This window comes from Bubalus kerabau, chromosome 4 (assembly GCF_029407905.1).
Source record: "Bubalus kerabau isolate K-KA32 ecotype Philippines breed swamp buffalo chromosome 4, PCC_UOA_SB_1v2, whole genome shotgun sequence".
Lineage (NCBI taxonomy): Eukaryota > Metazoa > Chordata > Mammalia > Artiodactyla > Bovidae > Bubalus > Bubalus kerabau.
This window is the reverse complement of record NC_073627.1, coordinates 106,621,085-106,647,483: the sequence shown is the minus strand read 5'-3', so window position 1 is coordinate 106,647,483 and position 26,399 is coordinate 106,621,085. Positions and strand designations below refer to the sequence as shown.

The 26,399-nt window shown below is 35.1% G+C and overlaps 1 protein-coding gene across 4 annotated transcripts in view; it reads right to left on the bottom strand.

Moving 5' to 3' along the window:
- Positions 1-26,399, bottom strand: part of RFX3 (regulatory factor X3) — a 346,378-nt gene that overhangs the window by 61,864 nt on the left and 258,115 nt on the right. For all 4 annotated transcript variants that reach the window (XM_055578191.1, XM_055578190.1, XM_055578189.1 and 1 more), the window contains 3 exons: positions 19,612-19,793; positions 15,334-15,453; positions 1,291-1,412 (listed from right to left, as the gene is read on the bottom strand). In XM_055578191.1, coding sequence (XP_055434166.1) covers positions 1,291-1,412; positions 15,334-15,453; positions 19,612-19,793 — 424 coding nt within the window. The remainder of the gene's footprint in view (positions 1-1,290; positions 1,413-15,333; positions 15,454-19,611; positions 19,794-26,399) is intronic.

Sequence of the window (26,399 nt, the reverse complement as noted above, 5' to 3'; positions counted from 1 at the left end):
ACCTAAAAAAACATTAAATTAACAATGTTAATTTATATGATAGATGATGATGCTGTCCTGTAACTGAATCTTTCATGACATGAATATGGTACTGACTGCTGCAGTGCAGGAACTTTTGAGTTTGACAACCAACACATACTTCATGGTGGCTGGTTCTCCCATTATGTTTCTATATTCAAATGAGCTGTGAAACTTTCCTCCACACAGAGCACTGGGACATCATTTAGCCTTCCCTTAGGATGAAGCCGTAATTTACATAGTAAGTCTGTTCTTTTCTCATTAGCTCTGGACAATTAATGCAATACACTTTGGTGCCGGCCATATCATAAACTCAAATACAAATGCGGAAACTCAATTTTCAGAACAGTATTCGTTCTAGTCTTCTAGGTAATCCAAAATATGCTTTTTTTTAAAAAAGATTATAATTGAAGTAAGAACATAAAATAAGAAACATAAAAATTCTTGTTGAGAGCTCATACATCTATAAGAATATACTTGAAGACTCTAGTTTGTGAACGCACCATAATGTTCTCATACTTCAGCAGCTATTCTGTCCTGAGAGTACATTTTAGTTGTCTTTGTCAGAAAGTGCACATAGACACATATACACACACACAGACACATACACACACATACATATACACATCCGATATATTCTACTAATTTTGATCTGTTGTACCGAAACTATGCATGTTCATCCCTAGAAAAGCTGTCAATTAAAGTGCAAAATGGCATTTTGCACTTTTAGCTTTTACAGGAATATGCAAAATGTTCAAGTTCCACTTCCTTAACTCTTAAGTAACAAGAAACATGTATACCATTTAGAAAACTACAAAAATAGGAAATACTATGATCAATTTAAAGGAATAAATTACTTAAAAGTTTATAATTTTTTCTAATCTGAGATTGTAGCACATGCAACTTTTTACATAGGAAATGAGAACTGCTTCTGGCACCTGAAGTTACTAATACTACTGAAACTACAACACAATTTTGATCACAAAAGCCCAATTAATACAAATTCTGGGAAACAATTCCACAGAAATGAGCCTTTAATTCATATGAATTTAAAAGTTTTACGTAGCTTGAGATTTTTAAAAATAAGTCTAGCGGACACAAAAAAAGTAGAAACGAACTAGAACTATCACATAATGTGCATAGTTTCAGCACACACGAAAAATCTATGTAATTAATACCTGTAATAGACATTGTACTTGGATAAAACACTACTGTAGTTCTCTTGTTTTCAAAATTCTAATAACAACTAATACGTATTACACCTTAACATACCTAAAAACTGTTGATGATGTTGACTTTGGGCAATTACAGTTTGCTCAACAGATGTGCCTGTCTGTTGACCACTTCCTGTGAAACCATCTGCAACCCCATCCACTTTCTGCATAGGCTTGTACCTAAAAATATTAGATGGGAAAAAACAAATAAACCAAATTATTCCTTGTTTTTTTGTACTACACAAAACTCCCAAGGCATTCAATTTTATCTTCTTTAACTGTCTCATGATAGTTGTAAAAGATTTTCTTCCTTGATAGTCTCATAAAGTTAGGATGAGGAAATTTTTTAAATTGTAAAAAGAAAAAAGGAGAAGCACTTAGGAAGGGTACCCATTTTCAAAAATTCAGAAATTTAGCTAAGAATGAAAGAGTTATGAAGTATTTCTTTGGACAGCAGTGGTAAGGAAGTCCATGATTATACTTTTAATACACTATTTGAACATAATTCTTAATGGCCAATGGATCAAGGGAGAAACATTTTAAATACACTGGGATGTGAATCTGAATTAAAATCTAGGAGTTTGGGCCTGAGAAATGTTTAAAATGGCTTTTATTTAATTAATATCTCCAAAATGTGGTTCAGCCTAAAACTCAACCATACTGTTTTCCATACCACCTAAAGCCTCCCATGCATCTCAACACATTAATCTCCCTTGACTTCTGTCCACATCTGCAAATATAAAGACCATAAGCATCAGCTTGTAGCCAAACACATGCAAAAATCAATCTATAAACCTGAGTCATCAAATTTTAAAAAGTAAAAGGAATAAAAGTCACCTATAGTTATGTATTTATCTTTAGGTCCTAGTCATATAAACTCAAGAACTTTCCATACTGTTAAAATAGAAAAAATATGCTTCAACAGCATAGGCAAGAAAGAAAGACACCTGGGAGAGAAATACCATAGGAAAAATGCATAGGTAAGTCTCCTAAGATAAGCAAATATAAAATAAGAAATAAGCAGCAACTATAATTTCTTCTGTTTCTAAGATCTCAAATATTTTTATTCATTTTAGAAATTTAAAAAAACAGATAAATGTAAGAAAATGTTAAAATCTACAGTAAGTTTATTATCTACACTTATGCACTTTATGCTGTTTGTCCTTCCATTTCTCCCTATTTTTAAATGTATTTATAAACAGAACCACCTAATAGTCTTACCATCCAGATACTTGACTCTTACACTGATACTGTAAGTTAACTGTTTATAGTGTGTTAATATGAAGTTATTGTGAGTAGCAATGTCCCCAATACATGAACAAGATATACTCAAAGACACCTACAGTCTGACAACAGATAGGAAATGAATGAACCTGGTGAAACATCGGACAAACTAATGTTGAGGTTGCCTTAGGAAGCAATTCAACTTTGAATGTTATGACTTAGATAAATGAAACTTCCATGAAAAACTGCAGAGTCACTCATAATGACATTTACTTGTATTTTTTATGTGACAGGAATCTCACAAAGAACTATATGAAAAGCAAAAATAAAGTCAGAAGATGAACAGGGTGAACCAAGGATACAACACGCTTCATTCTTGTTATCATTTTAGTGATGACCCCGTACACCAAAATGTTGGTTGTTATTTTCTAATGATATAAAAGAACTCAAGCCTATTCTTTTATATAATGGAAAAAAACATCTGAAAGTACTTTTCAATTGGGGCCACATCAAGAGATAACACATGGTTTAGTACTGTAGTGTGCAAGAAGTGCCATTTATTAAAAAAAAAAGAATGTTTTTCTGATTTTTCTCCTCCTTAAAGAATCATCTTAGAGAGGCAAAGAAAAAATCCTTTGTGAGGCAAGAACTTTGAGTACTTTTGTGGGGGAGCAGTTACTAACCATTCTGTTCTAGAAGACTTTAATGATTTTATCTTTAGGGAATACGGTTAGAGAAGCTTTTATCCTCATTGATCCATTCCAGGTTTCATTTTATTTTAGCCTGCTTTTTTCAACTATGAAATTTTATATCACTAATAAAAGAAGCTAAAATTGTTTAACTATGTTTCTTCATTTATGTAACAGAGTTTGGGGATCACGGAGTTAATAAACAAAAGTGGTTAAAGGGACTTGATTACTTACTCTAGAGAAGAGCAAAATGGAAATATTTCCTATAGTCTTCAATTATATTAATTTTCAATGTAGGATGAGAGAGTAATTATTAGACTTTGTCCAGCTATGCTTTATCAGTTTCCTTTGTCCTGCACAGCATCTAGTATACTACAGATGTTCAGTAGGCACAAATACCAAGGACCATAAAAGGATATGACATATATTCACCTTAGACTGACATACAGACATTGTACACGTGCTGTGTCATCTTCTACTTGCACACAGTGCTCAGCAAGCCTATAGTCTGCAAGGAAAATGAGCTACTTCCTCAGAAAGACGAGCGTTATCTTTAATAAGCACTCAAATCACAATATATTATAATTAATGAATGATTATGCTTAATAATAATGATACTGAGTGCGAAGCACTGATTAGAGGTATATTCTATTATACAGGAGATTCAAAAATTCATTAAGATTAGCTTGTAGACAAAAAGGAAATAAGTTAATTCTGGAGAAATTTCTGCAGGTCAGTACTTAAGAACAAATCTTATAAAGAAGAGGTGAAGAAAAAAAAAAAAAAGAAAATACATTCAAAACTGGGCAATAGGAGGTTTAATTCTAACCATAGAGTAAGGGTTGCAAAGTGAATGATGGATTGAATGGATTGGGTGAAAATGCACTAAGTGTTTCTATTTTTGCTTGCCTGGGTAATAATAAAATGTTAGTCATTCAGTTGTGTCCGACTCTTTGTGACCCATGAACTGTAGCCCACCAGGCTCTTCCATCCATGGGATTTACTAGGCAAGAATAATGGAGAGGGTTACCAATTCCCTCTCCAAAGATCTTCCTGACTCAGGGATCAAATCCAGGTCTCCTACATTGCAGGCAGACTCTTCATCGTCAGAGCCACCAGGGAAGCCCTTCGCCTCAGTAATAGGACCTCTACATGCCAGAAGCTTATGTTGTATCTCTTTAGAAAAAGCTGTGAAGACAAGTTTGGGAGGGTTTTGTGACATAAAGAATGACAAAAGAGATTTCTGTGGTGGTCTAGCGGTTAAGAATCTACCTTGCAAAGCAGAGGACATGGGTTCGATTACCAGTCGGGAAACTTATGATTCCATATGCCACGGAGCAACAAAGCCCACGCATCACAACTACAGAGACTGCATACTTCAAAGCACTTCAGAGCCCACAGTCCACAACTACTAAAGCCTGTGCACTCTGGAGCTTGCCCACTGCAACCACTGAGCCTGTGTGCCACAGCCAGAGTTCATGCACCATGACAAAAGATCTCACGTGCTACAACTAAGACCTGACGCAGCCACACAGATAAGTATTAAAAAAGAATGACATTGGAAGGGCAGATTTATGGCTCATATATAAGAACAGTATGAGTGTGGGCCTATAAATAAGAGAGAGCTTCCAGGCAGTGCTGACTTTTCCTAGTAGTGGCATTTCCAAATGCCAGGTATTGCCTGGTACTAAATTAATACTTAGAAAGAAACCCCAAGAAATTAGAAATATTGAACTGAGGAAAGCTGGATGTTCATTTTTCTGATGTCCTATCTAAGGATAACATCCTATCCCTGCCCTTACTTTAGAGCACTGGGGCTTCCCAGAGAAGGAGGGAGTTTAATAGGAAGTTGAATAGCCACATTAAACATAAGATAAACAAATACATGTGGTAACTGACTCTTCTTGGAAGAAATAGTTATAGATGATATTATATGAAGTTTTGAAAGCTATTTATATATCAGTATCTGCTGCTGCTGCTGCTAAGTCACTTCAGTCGTGTCCGACTCTGTGCGACCCCATAGACGGCAGCCCATCAGGCTCCCCCGTCCCTGGGATTCTCCAGGCAAGAACACTGGAGTGGGTTGCCATTTCCTTCTACAATGCATGAAAGTGAAAAATGAAAGTGAAGTCGCTCAGTCGTGTCTGACCCTCAGTGACCCCACGGACTGCAGCCCACCAGGCTCCTCCGTCCATGGGATTTTCCAGGCAAGAGTACTGGAGTGGGGTGCCATTGCCTTCTCTGATCAGTATTTGAGTAGGTTTCAAAAAAATTAAAATGCTAGGCTTACCCTAGATCTATCCAACAAAATCTTTGAGAATAGGGATTAGGAATTTATTATTTTAACTAGCTTCTCATATATTTCTTAGGTAGTCGTCACAGAATTAGTCTATAGGAGCATCTTGACCCAATAATAAATTCATTCAGTCAAATATTGTAGAAATAGAACCATAACATTACAGAAAAGTCATTTTTATAAGTCATTTCTCAATTTTTTTCAATAAACTATATTTGGAATGTAAATAACTATCTCTGAATAGATGGTGGATGATTAAATGAATGTATGAATGAATGGTCAAGGTAACACCTTTCACTGTATCAGACCATCAATTGATCTTAACAAATAGAAAACCTAGATAACAAATACCTACTTTACTATAGGTAAAGTATTGTAGGGGCATAGCTTTGAAAAGGCTGTGTATGCATAGAATTTTCCAGGATGCTTTAATATTCCATTGGCTTACACGATAATCCAACATTATCTTAGCTCTGGTTGAATTTCAAGTGACCTTTTAGCACTGAAACACAGCTTTCAGATTTCCTATCCTTTTTTTTAATTTATTTTTTAATTGAAGGATAATTGCTTTAGAGAATTTTGTTGTTTTCTTTCAAACATCAACAAGAACCAGCCATGTCTCTATCTTTTCTAAATAAAATAATCTCTATTTAAATACTAAAATTACCAAAAAAAAGTTTTCTACTGAAAAAAATTTGTTGAATCTTTCAAAAAACAAAACTCTTTAGTGTTTTAAGAATTCTCTCCTTTTACTCCCATTTATTTTTACAAATTTATTGTTTTATAATAGGCTTTCTTATAGTCGATTCTTAGTGCTCAAGTTGTGTGTGCTCTGATAAAGACCTGTGCTACATCAAATGAACAAACAGCTCTTGGTTTCAAAATTAGTAAGAGCCAAACGATAATTTTAACAGCTTGCAACTCCATGGGCAATCAGAGCTAAAGTTGTTAATGATTAAGAAATCAAAGAAACTCTAATGCTTTAATAGCTGGGCGTTATGCATGAAACCTGTCACTAACAAAGAAACTTAGAAAATTATTAGGAATCTTCCCCCATGGGGTTAGTCATAGCTGTTATTTAGAACTTGGACAGCTGTAACTCTACTGTAAAATAATATCTAATTCTGTCAATAATCTCATACATACAGACACTGAAGGAGTTCAATGGAAGGCAAAGAAGGGTATATATTTACTATCACATTCAACTAATAGTAACAGGCAGAAGGATTTTCAACAGACTAAATGAACCATTTGGACAACTATCTTTGAACCAGGAGAAAAATGCACAAGCAAGATGTAAAATCTGAGCTGTATAGGCATTTAGAGTCATCATTATGCTTATAACTATAGAGAGTACAAAATCATTTGATTTGCATGAGCAAACCTAAATGTTGAGCTCATAACTGGGACAAAAGGCTAAAATTTTCTGCAGGAATCATGACATTCCCTTTGGAAAAATTGTCCCAGAAAATTCTTAGGTGACTTGAGGTATGAAGTAAATCAAATGATATAAACATGAACAGATCAGAAGAAAATCATGTTGAGTGCCATCTTTTCAGAATAGTAATGGACTTCTTGATGTCACACTGAATATGTTTCTATCTTGACTTATAGCATCAACCCTGCTGATTAATGACAGTTATTACAACTTTTCAATCTTTGTTAGTAGCTCTATATTTGTCTTGTCATTAGCTCTACATCTATAATTGGGAAAGAAGAGTAGGAAAAATTAAATTCAAATGGGAGTATTTGAGTTCACTGCAGCAGTTTTAGTAGGAAATGTGGGAGAAGCAGGGAAGAGGTTGAAGCTGTTGGCTGAAACAGAAGCCTGTGGATCCTTTATTCATTTCACAAATGATGCTCACTGCTCTCCTAGGTGCTGAAAATGCACTGTTGAAAGAAGCAAATACAATTCCCTTAGCTCATGAATTCTTTCATTGAGTTCTCCTATTGTAGGTAATTTAGGCTTAACTATGTAGAACTGATATATTCTTGTTACAAATATGTATGACACCTTTATGATACTTCTTTTATGTATAGCTGGTCCTTTCTGTTAAACTGATCCTAGAGGAATGCTTCCACTCTTCCTTTATTTGGAGAATGACAACATGACTCCACCTGACTGCAAGATAGTAACAAAAACAAAAAAGGGCATCTGAAGCTCTATCTCAGAAAAAATAAATTAGTGAGCTTCTTGCATAAAGCAAAATTAAATAAGCCTGTTTCCTTATCAGTAAATAACAAACAATATAATTGCCAAATGAGATCTTGCATATAAATGAACATTTCACAAGTTCAATAAATGTTCATCAGAAGAATTAATATTAACAAACTTTACATGAATTACTATACTTAATAATTACTGAATGTGATTATTTATGATTCTATCTTCAGTGGAAAATATATTTACATTAGGGACTTGCTGCAGCAGTATAGTAAACATTAAATACCTCAGTGTCAAGATTCCTTATTTTTTTCCAAAAGTCAAACGCACAGACATCTGATCATCTTCTCACTAAAGACTCCTGCCACCTTCAGCTGCCTCAGAGCAATTTACCAGTCCTAGATGCTTATCTCAGTAATGACCTCAGGGAATTTATGGTCAGGAAAGGAACTGTAAACCATTAACATCAATCACAGTTGAAAACCACTGGCCCAGAGGTGTGAAGAAATGAAAGCCAAACTTGTCCAATTTCCAACCTTCATTGTTCTCCAAAACAGCCTTAGTCTTTAATTTTTTTAAATTGAAGTATAGTTGATTTACATTATCATGCTAGTTTCAGGTGTACAGCTCAATGATTATATAAAATACAGTTCATTTTCAGAATCTTTTCCCTTGTAGGTTATTTAAAAATACTGAGTATATTTCCCTTTGCTATATAGAAGAAGAAAACATATCTTGAGACAGAGAATTGTATCCTGGAAGTTGTTGGCGAGCACCCAGGGGATCAATGCCCATGGAGGGGGTGGTAAAGGCAGGAAGAATGGGCAGGTGGAGGAGTTGAGTGCTTTTGTGTTTTTTTTTTTAATTAAAAAAAGTATTTTCAATTGGAGGATAACTGATTTACAATGTTGTGTTCATTTCTGCCATACATCTACATGAATTAGTCATAGGTGTGCATATGTTCCCTCCCTCTTGAATCTCCATCCCATCTCCCCCTGCCCCATCCCACCCCTCTAGTTGTCACAGAGTACCAGGCTGAGCTCCCTGTGCTACACAGCAACATCTTGTTAGCTGTCCATTTTACACATAATAATATATGTATTTCAAAACTACTTTCTCAATTTGGTCCACCTTCTCCTTCCCCCACTGTGTCCATAAGTCTGTTCTCTATGTCTGAGTTTTTATTCCTGCCCTGAAAATAGGTTCATCAGCACCTTTGTCATGACAAACTGTGGAAAGCTCTTAGAGAGATGGGAATACCAGACCATCTTACCTGTTTTCTGAGAAACCTGTATGCAGATCAAGAAGCAACAGTTAGAACCCTGTATGGAACAACTGAGTGGTTCAAGAATGAGAAAGGAGCATGACAGGGCTGTTTGCTGTCACCTTCTTTGATTAATCTATATGCTGAGCACATCATGAGAAATGCCAGGCTGGATGAGTTACAAGCTGGAATCAAGATAGGTGGGAGAAACATCAACAACCTCCGATGTCCAAATGTTACCACTCTAACGGCAGAAAGAGAAGAGGAACTAAAGAGCCTCTTGATGAGGGTGAAGGAGGAGAATGAAAGAGCTGGCTTAAGACTAAATAAAAACACTAAGATTGTGGCGTCTGGCCTCATTACTGCATGGCAAATAGAAAGAGAAAAGGTGGAATTAGTGACAGATTTCCCCTTCCTTCACAGCTCAGTTGGTAAAGAATCTGCCTGCAATACAGGAGACCCTGGTTCGATTCCTAGGTCGGGAAGATCCCCTGAGGAAGGGATAGGCTACCCACTCCAGTATTCTTGGGCTTCCCTTGTGGCTCAGCTGGTAAAGAATCTACCTGCAATGTGGGAGACCTGGGTTTAATCCCTGGGTTGGGAAGATCCTCAGGAGAAGAGAAAGGCTACCCACTCCAGTATTCTGTCCTGGAGAATTCCAAGGACTGTATAGTCCATGGTGTCACAAAGAGTCGGACACGACTGAGCAACTTTCACTTTCCTCTTCTTGGGCTCCAAAATCACTGCAGACAATGATAGACGGTGACTGCAGCCATGAAATCAGAAGACTGCTTCTTGGCAGGAAAGTTATGACAAATCTAGACAGTGTGCTGAAAAACAGAGACATTATTCTGCCAACAAAGGTCCGCAGAGTCAAGGCTATGGTCTTTCCAGTGGTCATGTAAGATTGTGACAGCTGGATTATAAAGAAGGCTGAATGCCAAAGAATTGATGCCTTCAAACTGTGGTGCTGGAGATTCCTGAAAGTCCCTTGGACACAAGAGATCAAACCAGTCAATCTTAAGGGGGATCAACCCTGAATATTCACGGGAAGGACTGATGCTGAAGCTAAACCTCCAGTATTTTGGTCATCTGATGTGAACAAATGACTGATTAGCAAAGCCCCTGATGCTGGGAAAGATCAAGGGCAGGAGGAGAAGAAGGCGTCAGAGGATGAGACTGCTGGATGGCATCACTGATGCAATGAATGTGAACTTGGACAAACTCCGGGAGATGGTGAGGGACAGGGAGGCCTGGCATGCCACAGTCCATGGGACTGTAAAGAGTCAGACATGACTGGGCGACTGAACAACAACAATAACAATTATTATTAATTTCCATTTTGCAGATGAAGAAACTGAGGTTCAGTGAAGTTCAGTCACACACACCAAAGTGCCAAGCAGCCTGTACTCAAATCCCTATTTTCAACCTTTAAATATAGAATTCTTTTCACTAGTCTACAAAACTATATTAAGAAAGGTCTTCTAATGACAGAAGTTCTTGCCCTCACTCCTTAGGAACACGCATGCTTTCACATCTGTCTACAGCCAAAGCACAACTAGCCTTGCTTTTCAATTGGCCTCTATTTTCCTCCCCTCACTGCAGCAAAAATTCTTTTTTCACAGAATCCAATTACTATGAAGAGATTGTTCACAGAGTCAGGAAGTGACACGTTTCTTCACTTATTTAGGACATACTCAACTGTAATCTTCCCCTTTATTTCATATGCAAAACTTTAATTACATGTGTACATTTCTCTCTGGGCTATACTACCTCTTTAGGGAAAGAATTCTTATAAGATCAAAGATAAGAGGCCTGGGTTCTTGTCCTGGTTTCTATATGATCGTTGATATATTACCTACTGTTATAGACTTCAGTTTTCTCATCAAGAAAACTGCACTTTTAGGTGCACTAGGTGACCCCTTGCTCCAGCTCTTTCTATGATTCTGTGAATTCGCTTTTAGATGTGATGGACATATTCTATATGCACCATTGATTGTTACATATTTGGTGAAGGAATCAAATGCAGCAAAGCACATTGTCAAAAGCACTTGACTCTATTCCACCACTTTTGCTACTAGAATTTGGAAGAATAACTGAAATATATGTGCCAACACTCTCAATGTGTGTCTTTTAAATATTAAAAAGAAAGTGCAGCAGAGATTTTTATTTAGATCATATAGCTGAAAATTATTCACTTCCTTTTTGCTCTACACTAACCTAATTTATTTATTGTCTATATTAGAGTAAGCAAATTAGTCCATGAGTGAAATTCCTTGAAAACTGAAGATTACCTCATTTAAGTGCAGAAGTTATTTTCATTTGAAATATTTTCAAAAGGAAGGTCTTAAAAATTACCCAATTATTACACGTTCTCCTGCTTCCTTAATCAGAGTACTTAACCTCTTTTTGATTACCTATAATGCCATCAATATGCCAAATGGTTATCACTAGATTTTAGTCACTATAGTGCTACTTAAAGGGCCTACTGGAGTGCCTAGGTCTACGTGTTCCTCCATGGAATATGCACAGATTGCTGGGCTGAATAACCCAAAAGGGAATCAAAGACACTTGTCTACTTTTATTTCCTCTTGCCAGCTGTTATATCTCACGATTGCCTATGAATCAAGTGGGCTCTAATCTGCTCCTTTATTTTAGGTAAATGACTTGAGGATGGCTTCATCTTTTCAATTAAGCTAATCTATGGGCTCTGTGACATCTGTTTTTCAATCAGAAGCTGTTTCCATTTATTTCCAGACTCATGGCTATGTTCCCATATGGTGGTGTTGCTGGGAATTTGATTTGCAGATAAGTGGAAATTTCCTCTACTAGTGGAAATTTCCTCTACTCCCCTATCAGATCTTCAGATTAGATACCATATGTAAAGGAGTTCTAAAAATTACAAAGCTATGCAAAACAAAAATCATTATAAACTCTATAGCTACAGTGATTCCAAACTAATGAGAAAAAAAAATGCACAAACTGAACTCCAAAAAATGATTTCTTTTGATAAAATAATTACTATTTATACTTGAATTTTCTTATAGGAGCAGGTGAAGCACATACATTTACACTATGGAAGATATGCACATATAGATTCATAAAAAACCCCTAATGTATTTAAACAACTTGAATATTCTAAAATATTAAATACTAGTAGATGCTATAAACTATTTTAAACTTTTCAAATGTCCCTCGTACTTTACCAGGATGAATGGCAGTCTCTTCTTATGTGAAATTTAATACATTCAGTAGACTCATTTGAATTTTGGAACCATCTTATTTTATAAGCTATAAAGCAAATGATACAGAAGTTCTTTTTTCACTGTGTTCAACAAATACTTTAACCCTTGCATTTAGACTCAGGAAGAGACACTTTTCCTCTTCTGTACAAGTGTTTCCTCTCAGTGGGGTAACTGGCTTCACTTAAGGCCCATCAGTGTTGCCAATGATATAACCCTTCAGAGATACTTAAAAAAAAAGCATTTCCCTCTGTCCTCCTAATCCCAATGAGGGGTTGGTGAAGTTGATAATAGAAGCAATTATCCAAGACACTGTGCCAAGAGAAACTGTCCATAATCCCAAACTTGTACCATTAACAAATAACAACAACAAATTAAAGGAAGTTTCAGTACTTCTTTGGTTCTCTAATATTCTTATTTCATAAGAAAGCAAACACTGTAAGAAACTAAAGTCTTATGAACTATGAATATCACTGAGAATTGTATATCACTTCTTAAATACAACCATATTACATCTAATTCTAAAAGCAGTACTTGGATTGCAGGGTTTTCATAGCTCATTAAACTTTATAGCTCTGAAATCTGTTTCATAAGGAGACCTTTATAACTCTTTGGTTTTGGTTTCCTAACCCAGGTTTTGTAAAAAGAATGTTCCTTGAAGGCTTCCGTTTCCATGAAAACTTGCAGTGAAATCACTGGTAAAGTAAGCTTCAGCTATCTTAGGTGTAATTTACCACGGCATTGTTTGTATTTAAGTTTGAATATATGTTATTTTTGAATTGATCTTTTCTTTCTTTATTGCACCAACATCTCCAATGTGAAGTGCTGCTATGCATGAGTGCAGACACTATACCAGAAAGTAAAAGCTATAAGCATTGTCACTAACAGGTGGAAACAGTAATTGAAAATCAAGACAAAAACAGTTTATTCCAACTCACACAAACTCTGTTTCCAAATATAAAAGGGACTGTTTTATGTTTCTTCCTTAGAACTCTTCTTAATAGATTTCATTGACTATACCTCAAAAAACAGGAATCAGTAATTTCAAAACTAAGTTTGAGAATCTGTGAAACATAATTTATTTAATAGCCAATCTTGAACTGACTCTTCGGTCTTGAATACTCGCACTAGAAATTGTATCTGTATTAACAAGCGCCTTTACCTCCAGTCTCCTCCCACTAAATATGTCTTGCCCCAAATCAAAAAGTAATCTCTTCAGACAAAATCTGAATATGTCACTGCTTTGTTTGGAAGCAAGCCTTTGAAGTCTTGACAGTTTCTAAGCACAAAGTCATTAACTCCATATGCAACCAAATCCCTTCATCTGTGATCCAAACTACTTTTAAAATCCCATCTCTCACTCAAGTCTAATCTTAACCCTAAAGGACCCAATCTTCTCAGTTCTCCTCCTGCAATATCAACCTCACCATATCAGAGTGTATTCACCAGAGATGTCATGGACTTTATGCCTCAGTGGTATATGTGTTTACATTATTCCCTCTGCCTAAATGTTCTTCTCTTATTCTGATCCCTCTAATTCCCTACTCAAATAGCACCGTCTTTGTGAAACTTCCCAATCCTCCCTTTCCAAGACTTTGCTCAAACAGTTTGGCAAAGTATTCCAATAGTTCCTTGATCAAAGCTTTGTTTTAGCATTTCTTAGGCTGCATTAAGGGCTTCCCAGGTGGCAGTAGTAGTAAAGTACCTGCCAACCAATGCAGGAGACATAAGAGACATGGGTTCAATCCCTGGGTCGGGAAGATACCCTGGAGGAGGCCAGGGCAACCCACTCCAGTATTCTTGCCTGGAGACTCTCATGGACAGAGGAGCCTGGAGAGCTATAGTCCACAGGGTCGAAAAGAGTCAGACAGGACTAGTGACAGCATGCACACAGGCTGCATTACCTTAAAAAAAAAAAAAAAATTCTCATGACCTGGTCATCTAATTTCTTAACTCCTCAAAGGTAAGAACTATGTCTTATCTCTGTACTCAGGACCTAGCACATGGTAGAGATGCAACCGGTGCTCAGTTACCAAATAGATAAAGGGCTACTGCGTGGTATGGCCTTTCCAGGTCCAACAGTGGTAAAGAATCCGCCTGCCAATGAAAAAGACGCAGGTTCAATCCCTGGGTCAGAAGATCCCATGGAGGATGAAATGGCAATCTACTCCATTATTCTTGCCTGGAAAATTCCATGGACAGAGGAGCCTGGTGGGCTGCAATCCATGGGGGTCACAAAAAAGTTGGACATGACTGAGCATGAGCACACTGCATGGTATCCTTTTTCTCCAGCAGTAACTTAGAACTAATGCATCTGCTTTCGCTAGTATGATGCAGAGGAGGTCTTGCCAAGATGACTCACTATCCCAGATCAATGGATCAAGCAGATTGACGTAGATCATCAGACTACTTATGTGCAGTCCTTCTTTTCCCTATCAAATATTGCATGCTCAACTGAAAACAAAAACTGAAACAACTGCCATGACTGAGCTATATTAGTAAAGAGGGAAAGATTTTTCATTTTACTCCAAACTGTGATATAAGTCACATGAGACAGAAGGCCTTTGGCTATGTAGCAACTTTACATGCTTGTGCAAATCATTTAACCTCTCTGGGACTTATCTGAAAAAAACAAACAAACAAACAAACTAAACCAGAGGTTTTAGTGCTTTGACTGCCACAAGGCTGAGGAGGCAGACTATACTGATCTATTTTTCAGTTCTAAGATCTAGAACTCTATTTATCCACCCATCCATTCATGAATGCTTGAGATATCTTAAAGCCCTAATATTTACAATTCTACATTTATGAAAGTTGGAGTCAAAGAGAATGCAAGAAGTCCCAAACATTCTGCAAGAATTTATACTGTCAAAAAGAATGACTTAAAAACGTGCAGATTAACAAGAAGCTCATGAATACTAACAAATTTCTCCAGATGCTTCTTATAGCATGTGTTTAGACTCCTTACTGGAATAGTTTGGGATGTCACGTTTATTTAAAGGGACTAAACAGGCTGTTTGATGAGTAATTTTTAAAAGATTTGGAAAACAGAATGAATGAAATTCTAAATCATATTTGAGAACTGTCTGTAGTGAAAGCGTATCAACAATAGTGACATTTTTGCACACTTAGGTATTTGTTCTACTCGTTCAGAAAAAAAAAAAATGAAACAGCTAAAGAAACCCATAACTTTGATATGTCAATGACAATCCCAAAGTCTACCTTTGTTTCTGTTGCATGGGTTGTTGTCTCATAGCCATATACTGCATATCTTCTTGGAGGCGATTAAGAGGGGAATCAGGCTTGACACGAATCCCATAGTAATGGTACTTGGAGTTTCCTCTTCGTTAAGAGAACAGCAAATAGAGACACAAAAAAGTCAGTCAAGTCAATATCAATCATATAGGATTCCATTTAATTTCATATTTGTAAAAATTAGGTAAAGGCAAACTTAATGTTATATATCTATGATTTACCTGTTCTGGACACCTGTATATTTTTATGGCGGCTACATTTGAAGAATCAAAAGAAGATTCTGAATCAATTAGTTCAAGGCCCTAAGGAAAATCTTTCCTTATAAACTTTTGCTTAAATATTAGTCACATTCCATTTGTTTGATTTAAATTAACTGTTTTCAAATTTATATTTTAGCTATAATTTAGAAAATTATATTAACAGGATATTCACTAACAGGATAAAGGGCTGCACAGTAAGAATTTACTATAAAGTAGTTATGCAGAACAAAGAGGAAAAAAATATTAATTCTCTCTTGGAGAAGTCCTGTATTTTTCTAGTTCTATTATTGCAGGGGTGATTAAGATAACTTCATTGACACAAAATGTTGTGAAGTCTATTATTTAATATTTTGAAACCTAAAAAAGCAAGCATTTAATCCTACTGATTTCAAAACATATTTTATTAGTCTCTGTTTTTATGGATTCATATCAGTTTTGCAGGCTGAATAAGATGTGTCACAACAGATATGGAGAAATTTCTCTGTGAAAATGGCAAATTTCCACCTGGATAAAAAATTGTCACAATTTCCTCATGTTCATGAGAAAGACCATATTTGTTATTAGAAATGACGAAGTTTTACCCTGAATGAAATTTGCAAATTCTTTCAAAAATAACATTTTAAATATGTAAATTTTTGCAAATAGAAAATAGTAGTGTTTCACAAGTCTATATATAGCAAGCCATCAGTGCTCTTTCCAATTTTTTCTTCATTTACAAAAAAAAAAAAATGCAAGTGGAGTGTGGATTCAATATTTTATATAAAAATAAAACAAAATTTTACTTCCAAGCTTCAAGAACATACATTAGATGAACCCTATATATTTGAAAATACATTAAATTTTTATTATATAAATAATATTGGTAGTCTAAAAAAGTAGACTACCAATTTGAATACCTACATAGTTATCGGTATAGGTATTTGAATACCTACACAGCTATAGCAAAATAAACCAGTAGGAAAACTTAATGCCTTCCATTTGTAGACATTAGATTTTTTTCTCCAATATCCTCTGCCAAATAGAGCAAAATACAAAAACAAACAAACAAATACTACAAACTCAGTTAGCCCTGTTCTCCCCCACAAACGGCAGAACAAGAGGGAAAAGCCAATGACAAAGTTACAAAGTAAAATGACTTCACTCTTGTGAGACCCCAAAATACATGAAGTATCTATCAGTAGTTTTTCTTCAGTTTCCTATAAATCAGCACTTTGGGTGAGTTGGTGCGGAGGTGGTTCTTTCTGTGCCACTGGAGATCGGGATATCAGTATGTTCTGTGGTCTTGTTTTAACTTAATTTGGAGATGGGATGTAACAAAAGCTACCCTTTGATTTACCTTTGTTTAGAAACACGGTGTTGGAGAAGGAAATGGCAACCCACTCCAGTGCTCTTGCCTGGAGACCGGGGAGCCTGGTGGGCTGCCGTCTAGGGGGCCGCACAGAGTCGGACATGACTGAAGTGACTTAGCAGCAGCAGCAGCAGAAACATGATGACTTTACTCATCATTTACTTAGCTCCAGAAACTTGAGAACCAGTCTGGTTCTGGTTTGAATGAATTCACCAGATAATTTTATTGACGGATAAGTAACAATTCGGAGAAGGCAATGGCACCCCACTCCAGTACTCTTGTCTGGAAAATCCCATGGACAGAGGGGCCTGGTAGGCTGCAGTCCATGGGGTTGCAAAGAGTTGGACACGACTGAGCAAGTTTCCTTTCACTTTTCACTTCACGCATTGGAGAAGGAAACGGCAACCCACTCCAGTGTTCTTGCCTGGAGAACCCCAGGGACAGGGGAGCCTGCTGGGCTTCTGTCTATGGGGTCGCAAGCGACTTAGCAGCAGCAAGTAACAATTCACATATGGTTTGCTTCGAGAAAAAAAAGTATCTGAGTTGGTCTGCCTCATGATTTATACTGATTTTCTTTCTGTTCCCTGGGTTAGGCATAGAAAATAAATGCTAAAACTGTTTCCACGGTAGAAAGAGTCCCTGGTACTTCACCCCTACCATTGTCAGCTTTTCCACATTAGAGTCCTGCTATCTTCATAACACAGTATTTGTTTAAACTTTCTCCATAGGATTTCATTTCTCCTTATTCTTCTAGGCTTTGTTTTCCATCTCTAATTTCAAACATTACATACAATTTTAAAAGGAACAGGAGACACAACTGTTATATAGTGCGAAGGGGAAGAAAAGAACATAGAAAGTAAAAGCTGCAATATTGCAATATGTACTTATAGAGCCTAGAGTATGGATTCCACTCATTCGCAAACCCAAACAACCCCAATTTTGTCCTCTTCTATTTTAAAGATGCCTTTCAAAGCTTGAATGGAGCCTCAAAATAGGATTCATTGAAATCCCTTTCAGTAACAAAAGAGGCACAACAATACAGCTATTAGAATGCTGAATAAAGCCCAGAGATTCAAAATATTGGCACAGTATGCATAACTACTGATCCATCAGCTAGGATATAGTAGATTAGGTCCCCAAATAATGATTTTTGTGGTTCCAGGAAAAAAAATACTAGCAAAACAAAAAGACTTTTTCAAGTGATAGGAAGCTAGTTCTTTTACTCTGAACAAATAATCATATTCTTCAGTTTAAAATACACTATTCTTTTGAAGCACAGATAGAAGAAAATACATTTACAAGAGAACAGAACCTTCTGCAATCTGAAAGCTGTACAATCACTTAAAATGCAACAGAAAGGAATAATTCACACTCTGAATACATACAGACCTTATAATCCTCATAGAACTGTCACATTCCTTTTTTCTGTATAAATTTACATTGAAGTCAATTACAAAGGCTCTGTTTATTTTATTAAGATTATTAAAAACTCTTTGCTAGAATACTATAGGGCTGTGACTTATCATTCATTAAAGGTATATCATCTTATATATATTGTATAGCATCTTTACATTTATACTTTTAAATATAGATTTCATAAGATATAAGAAATCAGAAGCATGCATAAGACTTTGCTCAGCTAGTCAAAATATATTATGATAATTTGTAAAAAATTATAGCAGTAAAATGAAGCTCTGCAGTTTTAAGTATTATTTTCACCATATTTTAACTAATAAAAACACTCATACGTATTTCCAAAAGAAGGAAACAGAGAAACTCTAAGAGTCTTCCTCACATTATTGATTTCCTTGCAGTGGAACCATACTAAATTTTTGCTTCCATAAATGCATGGCTTCAAAATCAAGAGTTTTAAAAAAGCTAATAAAAGGTTATAAAGGACAATGTCATTAACTGAGAGCTTCAAACATCCAAAACTTGTAAGTTCACCAAATAATTTTTAATTCGCCTCCAAAAGTGACACGAATAACTCAGCTTTAATTTCTTACTCTATGCAAATAGAAGAGTTATTTATAAAGATCTTTCAATGTAATCTTGCAAATCAAGAGATACATGGTTTTCTACTTACTATGTCACTTTATTCCTCATCTTTAGTACATTTATTTTCCAAAAGAGAAAAAAGTTGGTATACATTGATTTTCAAAGCATCATATATAAATTTTCCATTAATAGCTTGAAAAGTGAAAGTGTTAGTCACTCAGTTGTGTGTGACTCTTTGTAGCTCCACGCACTATAGCCCACCAGGCTCCTCTGTCAATGGAATTCTCCAGGCAAGAATATTGGAGTCGGTTGCCATACCCCTTCTCCAGTGGATCTTCCCAACCCAGGGATCAAACCAGGGTCTCCTGCATTGGTCTGTTCATTTCTATGTGATTTGAGAATCAGTTTTTCTCAAATCTTTGCTACTTGGATGTTTAGGACAAGACATCATTCTGTATTGTCAGTTTTCAGTGAATAATGATGACCTTCCCTTTTCCTGAGGATTTTCATAAACTGAGCTAATTTAAAAATTTTTTTCATAATGTATTATCTGTAATCAAATACTTTTGCCCAAACAATATACTGAATGACTATAGTTTAAAAAAGAGAGGTTAGTTTATATTATGTTTTAGTACTAACCTAGTTCCCAATCTCCTGGTTCGTAGCCCCATAAAGATTGACCTTATTAGTTTTCCAAAAGAAGCAGCATTGACTGGATCCAGTTTGTGTTCCTGACAGTGTCGTAGGTAGTGGTTGTACAGAGTGCTTCTGGGAAGGCTCACTCCTTCTGCTGTCTCGTAATTGTCCAACAGCCACTGGAGCTAGTGTGAACAAGACAGGGTAAACACAGAGAAACCCAATCATTCACCAAAATGCCTCTAAGACACTGCGACTACAACACAGAGAAACACGTAGATCTTCCTCAAACCATATGACAGGAAACTGTTGCAATTTGGAGGCCTGTGTAATCTGAATGTGAAAACTCTTGAAAGTTTAGATAGCTGACCAGCATTTATTGACCTCAGACCATGTCCATTCCTTCAAACATTCAAGCATCTATACAGACATACTAGTTTTCCTTGTATGGATTCCTATTTTGGAGATAAAAACCTCTTCAAGGAATTCAAATAATCCCATTAACTGCTTATAAATATAATTTATAATTGCTACAGAAATAAACATATCACCAAGCCTGGCAGCATGGTGCATAATATGTCTTCAGTGCTGGTTTGTTACAACACATAATCAGCAGTCTGCCTTGTATAAATTTTTATATTAAGGCTCTATTCGTTTTTATAGAATTCTAATTTACTTATCTAATTTACTTACACAAGATAATACAATAACAGCATTATCTACTGGGATAAATTCTACAAGCAGTAAGGAAAATTTTCAGTCTTTTCTTCCCCAGAAAGAAACTCGCTAGGCACTGATTTTAAAAAATTATGTGTTAAAAAAAGGGATCACTTTTTACAATCATTTGAGTTTCTCTATGTTTTTTTTCATAATTTTGGAAGACACACTACAATGGTAGTTGGTAAAGCAATGTTTTGTCAGTCTGTAGTGCATATTTTAAAGTTTTATGGGTGGCCAACAACACATGAAAAGATGCTCAACATCACGAATGATTAGAAAAATGCAAATCAAAACTACAATGAGGTTATCACCTCACATCTGTCAGAATGGCCATAATAAAAAAAATCTACAAACAATAAATGCTGGAGAGGATGTGGAGAAAAGGGAACCCTCTTATATCAATGCTGGGAATGTAAACAGATACAGCCATTATGGAGAACAGTATGGAGATTCCTTAAAAAACTAGGAATAAATCTACCATATGACCCAGGAATCCCACTACTGGGCATATACCCTGAGAAAGCCACAATTCTAAAAAAAATAATAAAAATAAAAAATAAAAGACACATGTGCCCCAGTGTTCATTGCAGCACTATTTACAATAGCTAGGACACGGAAGCAACCTAGATGTCCATCTATAGATGAATGGATAAAGAAGTTTTCATATATATATATAGTAGTATTATTATATATATATGAGTAGTATTACTCAGCCATAAAAATGAACTAATTTGAGTCAGTTCTAATGAGGTGGATGTACCTAGTGCCTGTTACACAGAGTGAAGCCAGAAAGAAGAAAGCAGATACTGTCTATAACCACAGACATATGGAATCCAGAAAAATGGTATTGATGAGCCTATTTGCAGGGAAAGAATGGAGACGTAGATGTCGAGAATGGTCCTGTGGACACAGTGAGGGGAGGAAAGAGTGAAAGGAACGGAGAACACAGCATCTACACATATACACTACCACGTGTAATACAGCTGGTGAGAAGTTGCTATAGAACACAGAGAGCCCAGCCTAGCACCCTTTGATAACCTAGAGGGATGGGATTCAGGGAGGGGAGGGAGGCTCAAGAGGAAGGGGATGTCTGCATAATTATGGCTGATTTGAGTTGTTGTACGGCATAAGCCAATACAACATGGTAAAACAATTCTCCTCCAATTAAAAAATAAATTAAGAAAATAAAGTTTTATGTTGTCCTGTGTGTATTTTTAAAAAATCATCTTGAAAGTACAGTATGTGCAAGAAATTTTTAGAAAAATCAAATCTAGGCATTACCGAGTTTCAATGTTAGTAAAATTAAATCATCAATTTGTTCATTATTTATTTACAAACGTGTATGCGTGCTCAGTCATGTCTGACTCTTTCACGACCCCATGGACTGTCAAACCCAGGTCTCTTGCATCTCCTGCATTGGCAGGCGGATTCTTTATCACTGTGCCACCTGGGGAGCCCTTATTTACAAAAAGAGAATTGAAATAGGTATAAATAACTTTCTTAAGGCCATACATGAATTGTCTCAGGGCCTGATATAGTTTCCAACACATTTCCCTAATGACTCACATATCAGTTATTATTGCTACAAAAGTAGCATATATATCACATATTACTTGTCTAAACCAAATTTCCATGCCATATGTATGAAGTGTGATAAAAAGCTGATATTCTACATGCAATTCAAGTTAAACATAAGTTATGGAAGTAAAAGAATCCCTTTATTAGCATCGACTATTAGCTAGGCAATGTGCTAGGTGCCTACCAGATGCAAAAACGAATGTGACCTCCCCCCCGTCCTCCGGTAATTCACAATCACATACTAAAAGTGATAATATGGACAGTCAAATAAACTAAAGCATCTCTCCATTTTGCTTACATAAAGATTTGTGATCAAACTTCAAACCTACACTTTCAGAATCTTAATAAAAAAGACCATTAAAATGTTTAAAATTTTTTTCCTTTAACCAAGACAATATTCCAGAACCATTTCAATTTCAAATAGTCATACATGATATTTATATGTAACTAAAACTTATGTCATTAAACCCAAATCGATGTTGGCTTAGAAAATACGGCCACTAAGCCTAAAGGACAGAGCAGAGTACTTTAAAAAAAAATAAAAATTAATGTTCTGGTCAGGAAGCCTTTAAGTTCTCTATGAAGCACATGTGCATATCAATACATTTAAATATACCTATTGCCTCTGAACATATACAATAATCCCCTAAACATTTTTTTAAAGATTATACAAAATAAGCATTTGTTTTTATAATGGTCAAAAAATTAAGAATTTTTTTTGATATGAATCATTTGTAACCTTACTGTCAGTAAACAACTTTTCTGGAGGCATTCACACATGATTCCTGAATATTCTACATGACACATAGAAAAAGTTCACATATACATATTTATTTAGGGTAAAGAGAAGAGGTAAACTGATTGGGATATTCAGTTATTAAAGCTCAGCCTAGTATTCTGCCTACAACAGTGGGTCAGTACCTCTCTTTAGCACTCCTTTTTAAATTTTTAAGACTTCATTGATTATGAGCACAACTGATGGAGACAACACATAAAACATGGCAAATTAAACCTGTTTCACATATTTTATCCACGTGCTTCAGTAAGATAACTGGGATTGGAAAGCATTGTCTCCACACTTAATACTGTTAGGACAGCTCTAGTGAACCATATTGCACAAAAGTAATGACTCTTGTTTTGTGTACATGCACTAGATAGAGCCTTCCACTGGTATTCTAAATATATAAAGGATATAAAGTAAATAAAGAGTATCAAAATACAAAATATATATAAAGGAATATTCTACAAGGACTTAAATTCCTTGAGATCAAGAAATATAAAGAAAATACTACAAAAGGGCAAATGTATTAAAAACCATAAGTATTTTTTGAAAAACAGTAATATTTTGCAACTGAACTAATGAAGTACCCCCATCCACAAGCATGAAACATACAATGCCAGTAAAATGTCAAAGTTAAAAATGTCAAAGATATGTTTGTATGTATATATGTGTGTGTCCTCACATAATAATACATATTGTCAAAGCCAGAATGACACAATTATTTATCAAAAAATAAAAATCAATAAAAAATCAAATATTTATCCCTTTGCTAATGAACAGAACATATATCTGTATAGGAAGTGTTGGTTTAAAGGACTTTTTCAGAAATGGAAAAATAATCAATTTTTAAATGTGAACTTTATAACCAAAAGTATACAAATAACAACAACAGATCTGATGTAAAATACTTTTAATAAGATATAAAGTAAATGAAAATAATTTATTTAATCAGATACAAATTAAAATTTCAAAAACCTGCCTTAATAGCTTACTAGTCTCCTTGCAATATTTAGTTACTTAAAAGTAAAGATAAATATCTAAAAATGAGAGTTTATTACTATCTCATGATCAAGAGAATTGTCTTTTAAATAAATTTTTAAAATCTATAAAATAATTTGAAAACAAATCCATAATAAAATATTTGAATGGTACTAACATAAATTGCCTTTTGTAAAAGTGAAAACTTGTGCCAAAATTAAAGTTTAACATAAAATACTTTTAGTCCAAAGATATGTTTGCACATATAAAAATGTTAATCAGGCCATTCTTAATCAAAGAAAAGCTTCCACAGAAATAGTAAGATAATTACAGCACAGGTTGACTTAAAATACTCATAAGCCTAAATAATATTACTTAAGCCCCCAGTGAGTAACCTGGAGAAAACTAAGTTTTTATTGGATTGGCCATGTGGTTCTCTAAAGTGGCTTAAGCAAGTCACTCAATTTGTACTGGCTGTTTTGCAAACATTGTTTTTATTATATAGTTCTACATTCTTATGATTATTTTTCATTTCTAGTCCAGTTTTTAAAAATCTGAGTTTATTTGTAATATGTATTTGTATGTCTGTGTATGTACACACACATCCATATGTGTATACATAATTATACACATATTATGTACACAAAATCATTAGTGGTTTGAAAAATTCCACAAGGGTGGATATTCTAGTGGATATATATAAAGTTTTATAGCAGCAAAGCTGGGCTTTGTTCCCTGTGCCCTGTTTGCAGGAAGAGGAACTCTTATTCCTTGCCAGAAGCCTGGAGATCTCGTGGGAAGAGCACAGGGAGGTCAAGTGGAGGTAAAAGCCCTGAAGGATGAGAGGTGGCTCTGCTGTGGCCATGACAGCTCCAGCAAGGAAGCCTGCCAACAGCTGTACATACAAGGGCAGTGCTCCTAGAAACTCACTGTGTAAGCAGAAATTGGTTTAGGAGTTATCATACACGATTTTGAAATTTAGCTGAGGAGTATAATCTACATTCTACATGCCAGCATTTAACCTTTGAGTTTTGACACAGTGATGAAACTTTAAGTCAGATCTTTGCGTCTAAAACAGTTTTAAGAAAGGATTTGGCAAAACTAATACAGTTATGTAAAGTTTAAAAATAAAATAAAATTTAAAAAAAAAAAAAAAAAAAAGAAAGGACTAATTTTTATTATAAGGGAAACTGGGCAGTTAAATGTAACCTGAAGGCATTTACTCCGTGTGTTACCCCAGGGAAGTTAATGCCTGTTATAAGATACATTGTTTCCTTGGGTTTGTCTTTAATAAAATATATTTGGACAGTAATTCAATATCCTTAACATTTACTAATTTAGAAATAAACCATTGCTATTTCTTTTACTCCTTCATAAAATGTCTTAAAAATATTTGTTTATATTTATGATTTTGAAAGCCTATGAAATACCACAGGAACTTTTAACTTTTATCTTTAAAACCTGAGTATTCTACTAATGAACTAACAAATTCATGTAAGGGTCGAAACCAAGATAATTGCATCTTTCAACCTTTGCATTTAATCTGTATTAATCAGAGTAGATTAAGGAAGATGAACAGTTCCTATTTTTCCCAAAGGGAAATACTGATTGACAAATTAAAAAAAAATACATATTGCATTCACCAATTAACATCTAAATGTAACATTTGGCATTTTTTCCCAGATGGATTATTATCCATTAGGATTCATTTTAAGTTCAGTTCACTGATGATATGCATTTTGACAGGTCTTATTTTCATCATAACTTATATTTACAACACAGCCAAGTCAAGGGAAAGTGAGCATAAAACAACATTTTGCTTTGAGCTGAATATATTTCAATAGCTAAAATGCAAAACTGATGAAACCGTTATTTGCTCAATTGTGAAAGGTATATGTGAAAATAAATGCCTAAAGCTATTTATATATTTTAAAGGGAATTTTTTAAATGTACAAGCTGAAGAATGTTACATGAAATTTAGGGACAATTAACTTAAGAACATTTCTGCATTTAAATTTATAATCCAGAGTATCCCAAATTGGATACGTATAACCATTAAATACCAATTTATATTAATTATAACTGAGAAGGAATATAAAATAAACTTAAATCTGCAATGAAGAGAATTAAGATATTCTAATTCCATTTAGGAAGACCACCCATCATTTACCCATAACATTTTCACATGCCAAAAAACTTAGAAATATTTAAATAAACTAAAGGCTCCACATGAGGAAATGACAGACCAGCCATTCTTTCATTCAAATGGTATACAGGGAAAAGACCCTGTCTATCAATAAGGCTCACACATACACCTAACCGAAGCACACTTCATAACAAAGGATGCACGTATGAGTCCCCAAATAAATGCACACACGATTGGCAAAGATACTTATAATACTGAAGGTAAGATAAGGTCTTTTCCCATCCATTATTTGTTTTCTATGTTTAATCATTTAGCAAATATTTAGTGAGACTCTACTATGTATCGGGCACTGTTCTAGGCACCAGGGATGTTATCAGGGGACAAAACATATCAATCTTTACTGTCTTAGAATTTTCACTTGTCAATAAATATTTACCATCTGCCTGTATGATGCTATTACTGAAATAAGTGCCATTATGTTAATAATGTTAATAGAACATGGCATTCAATGTAACTGTACTCAGTCACTGGTGAGGTTGGATATGAAAAAGGCAAGTTGTAAATGTATTTTGACCTGCATGATAACAG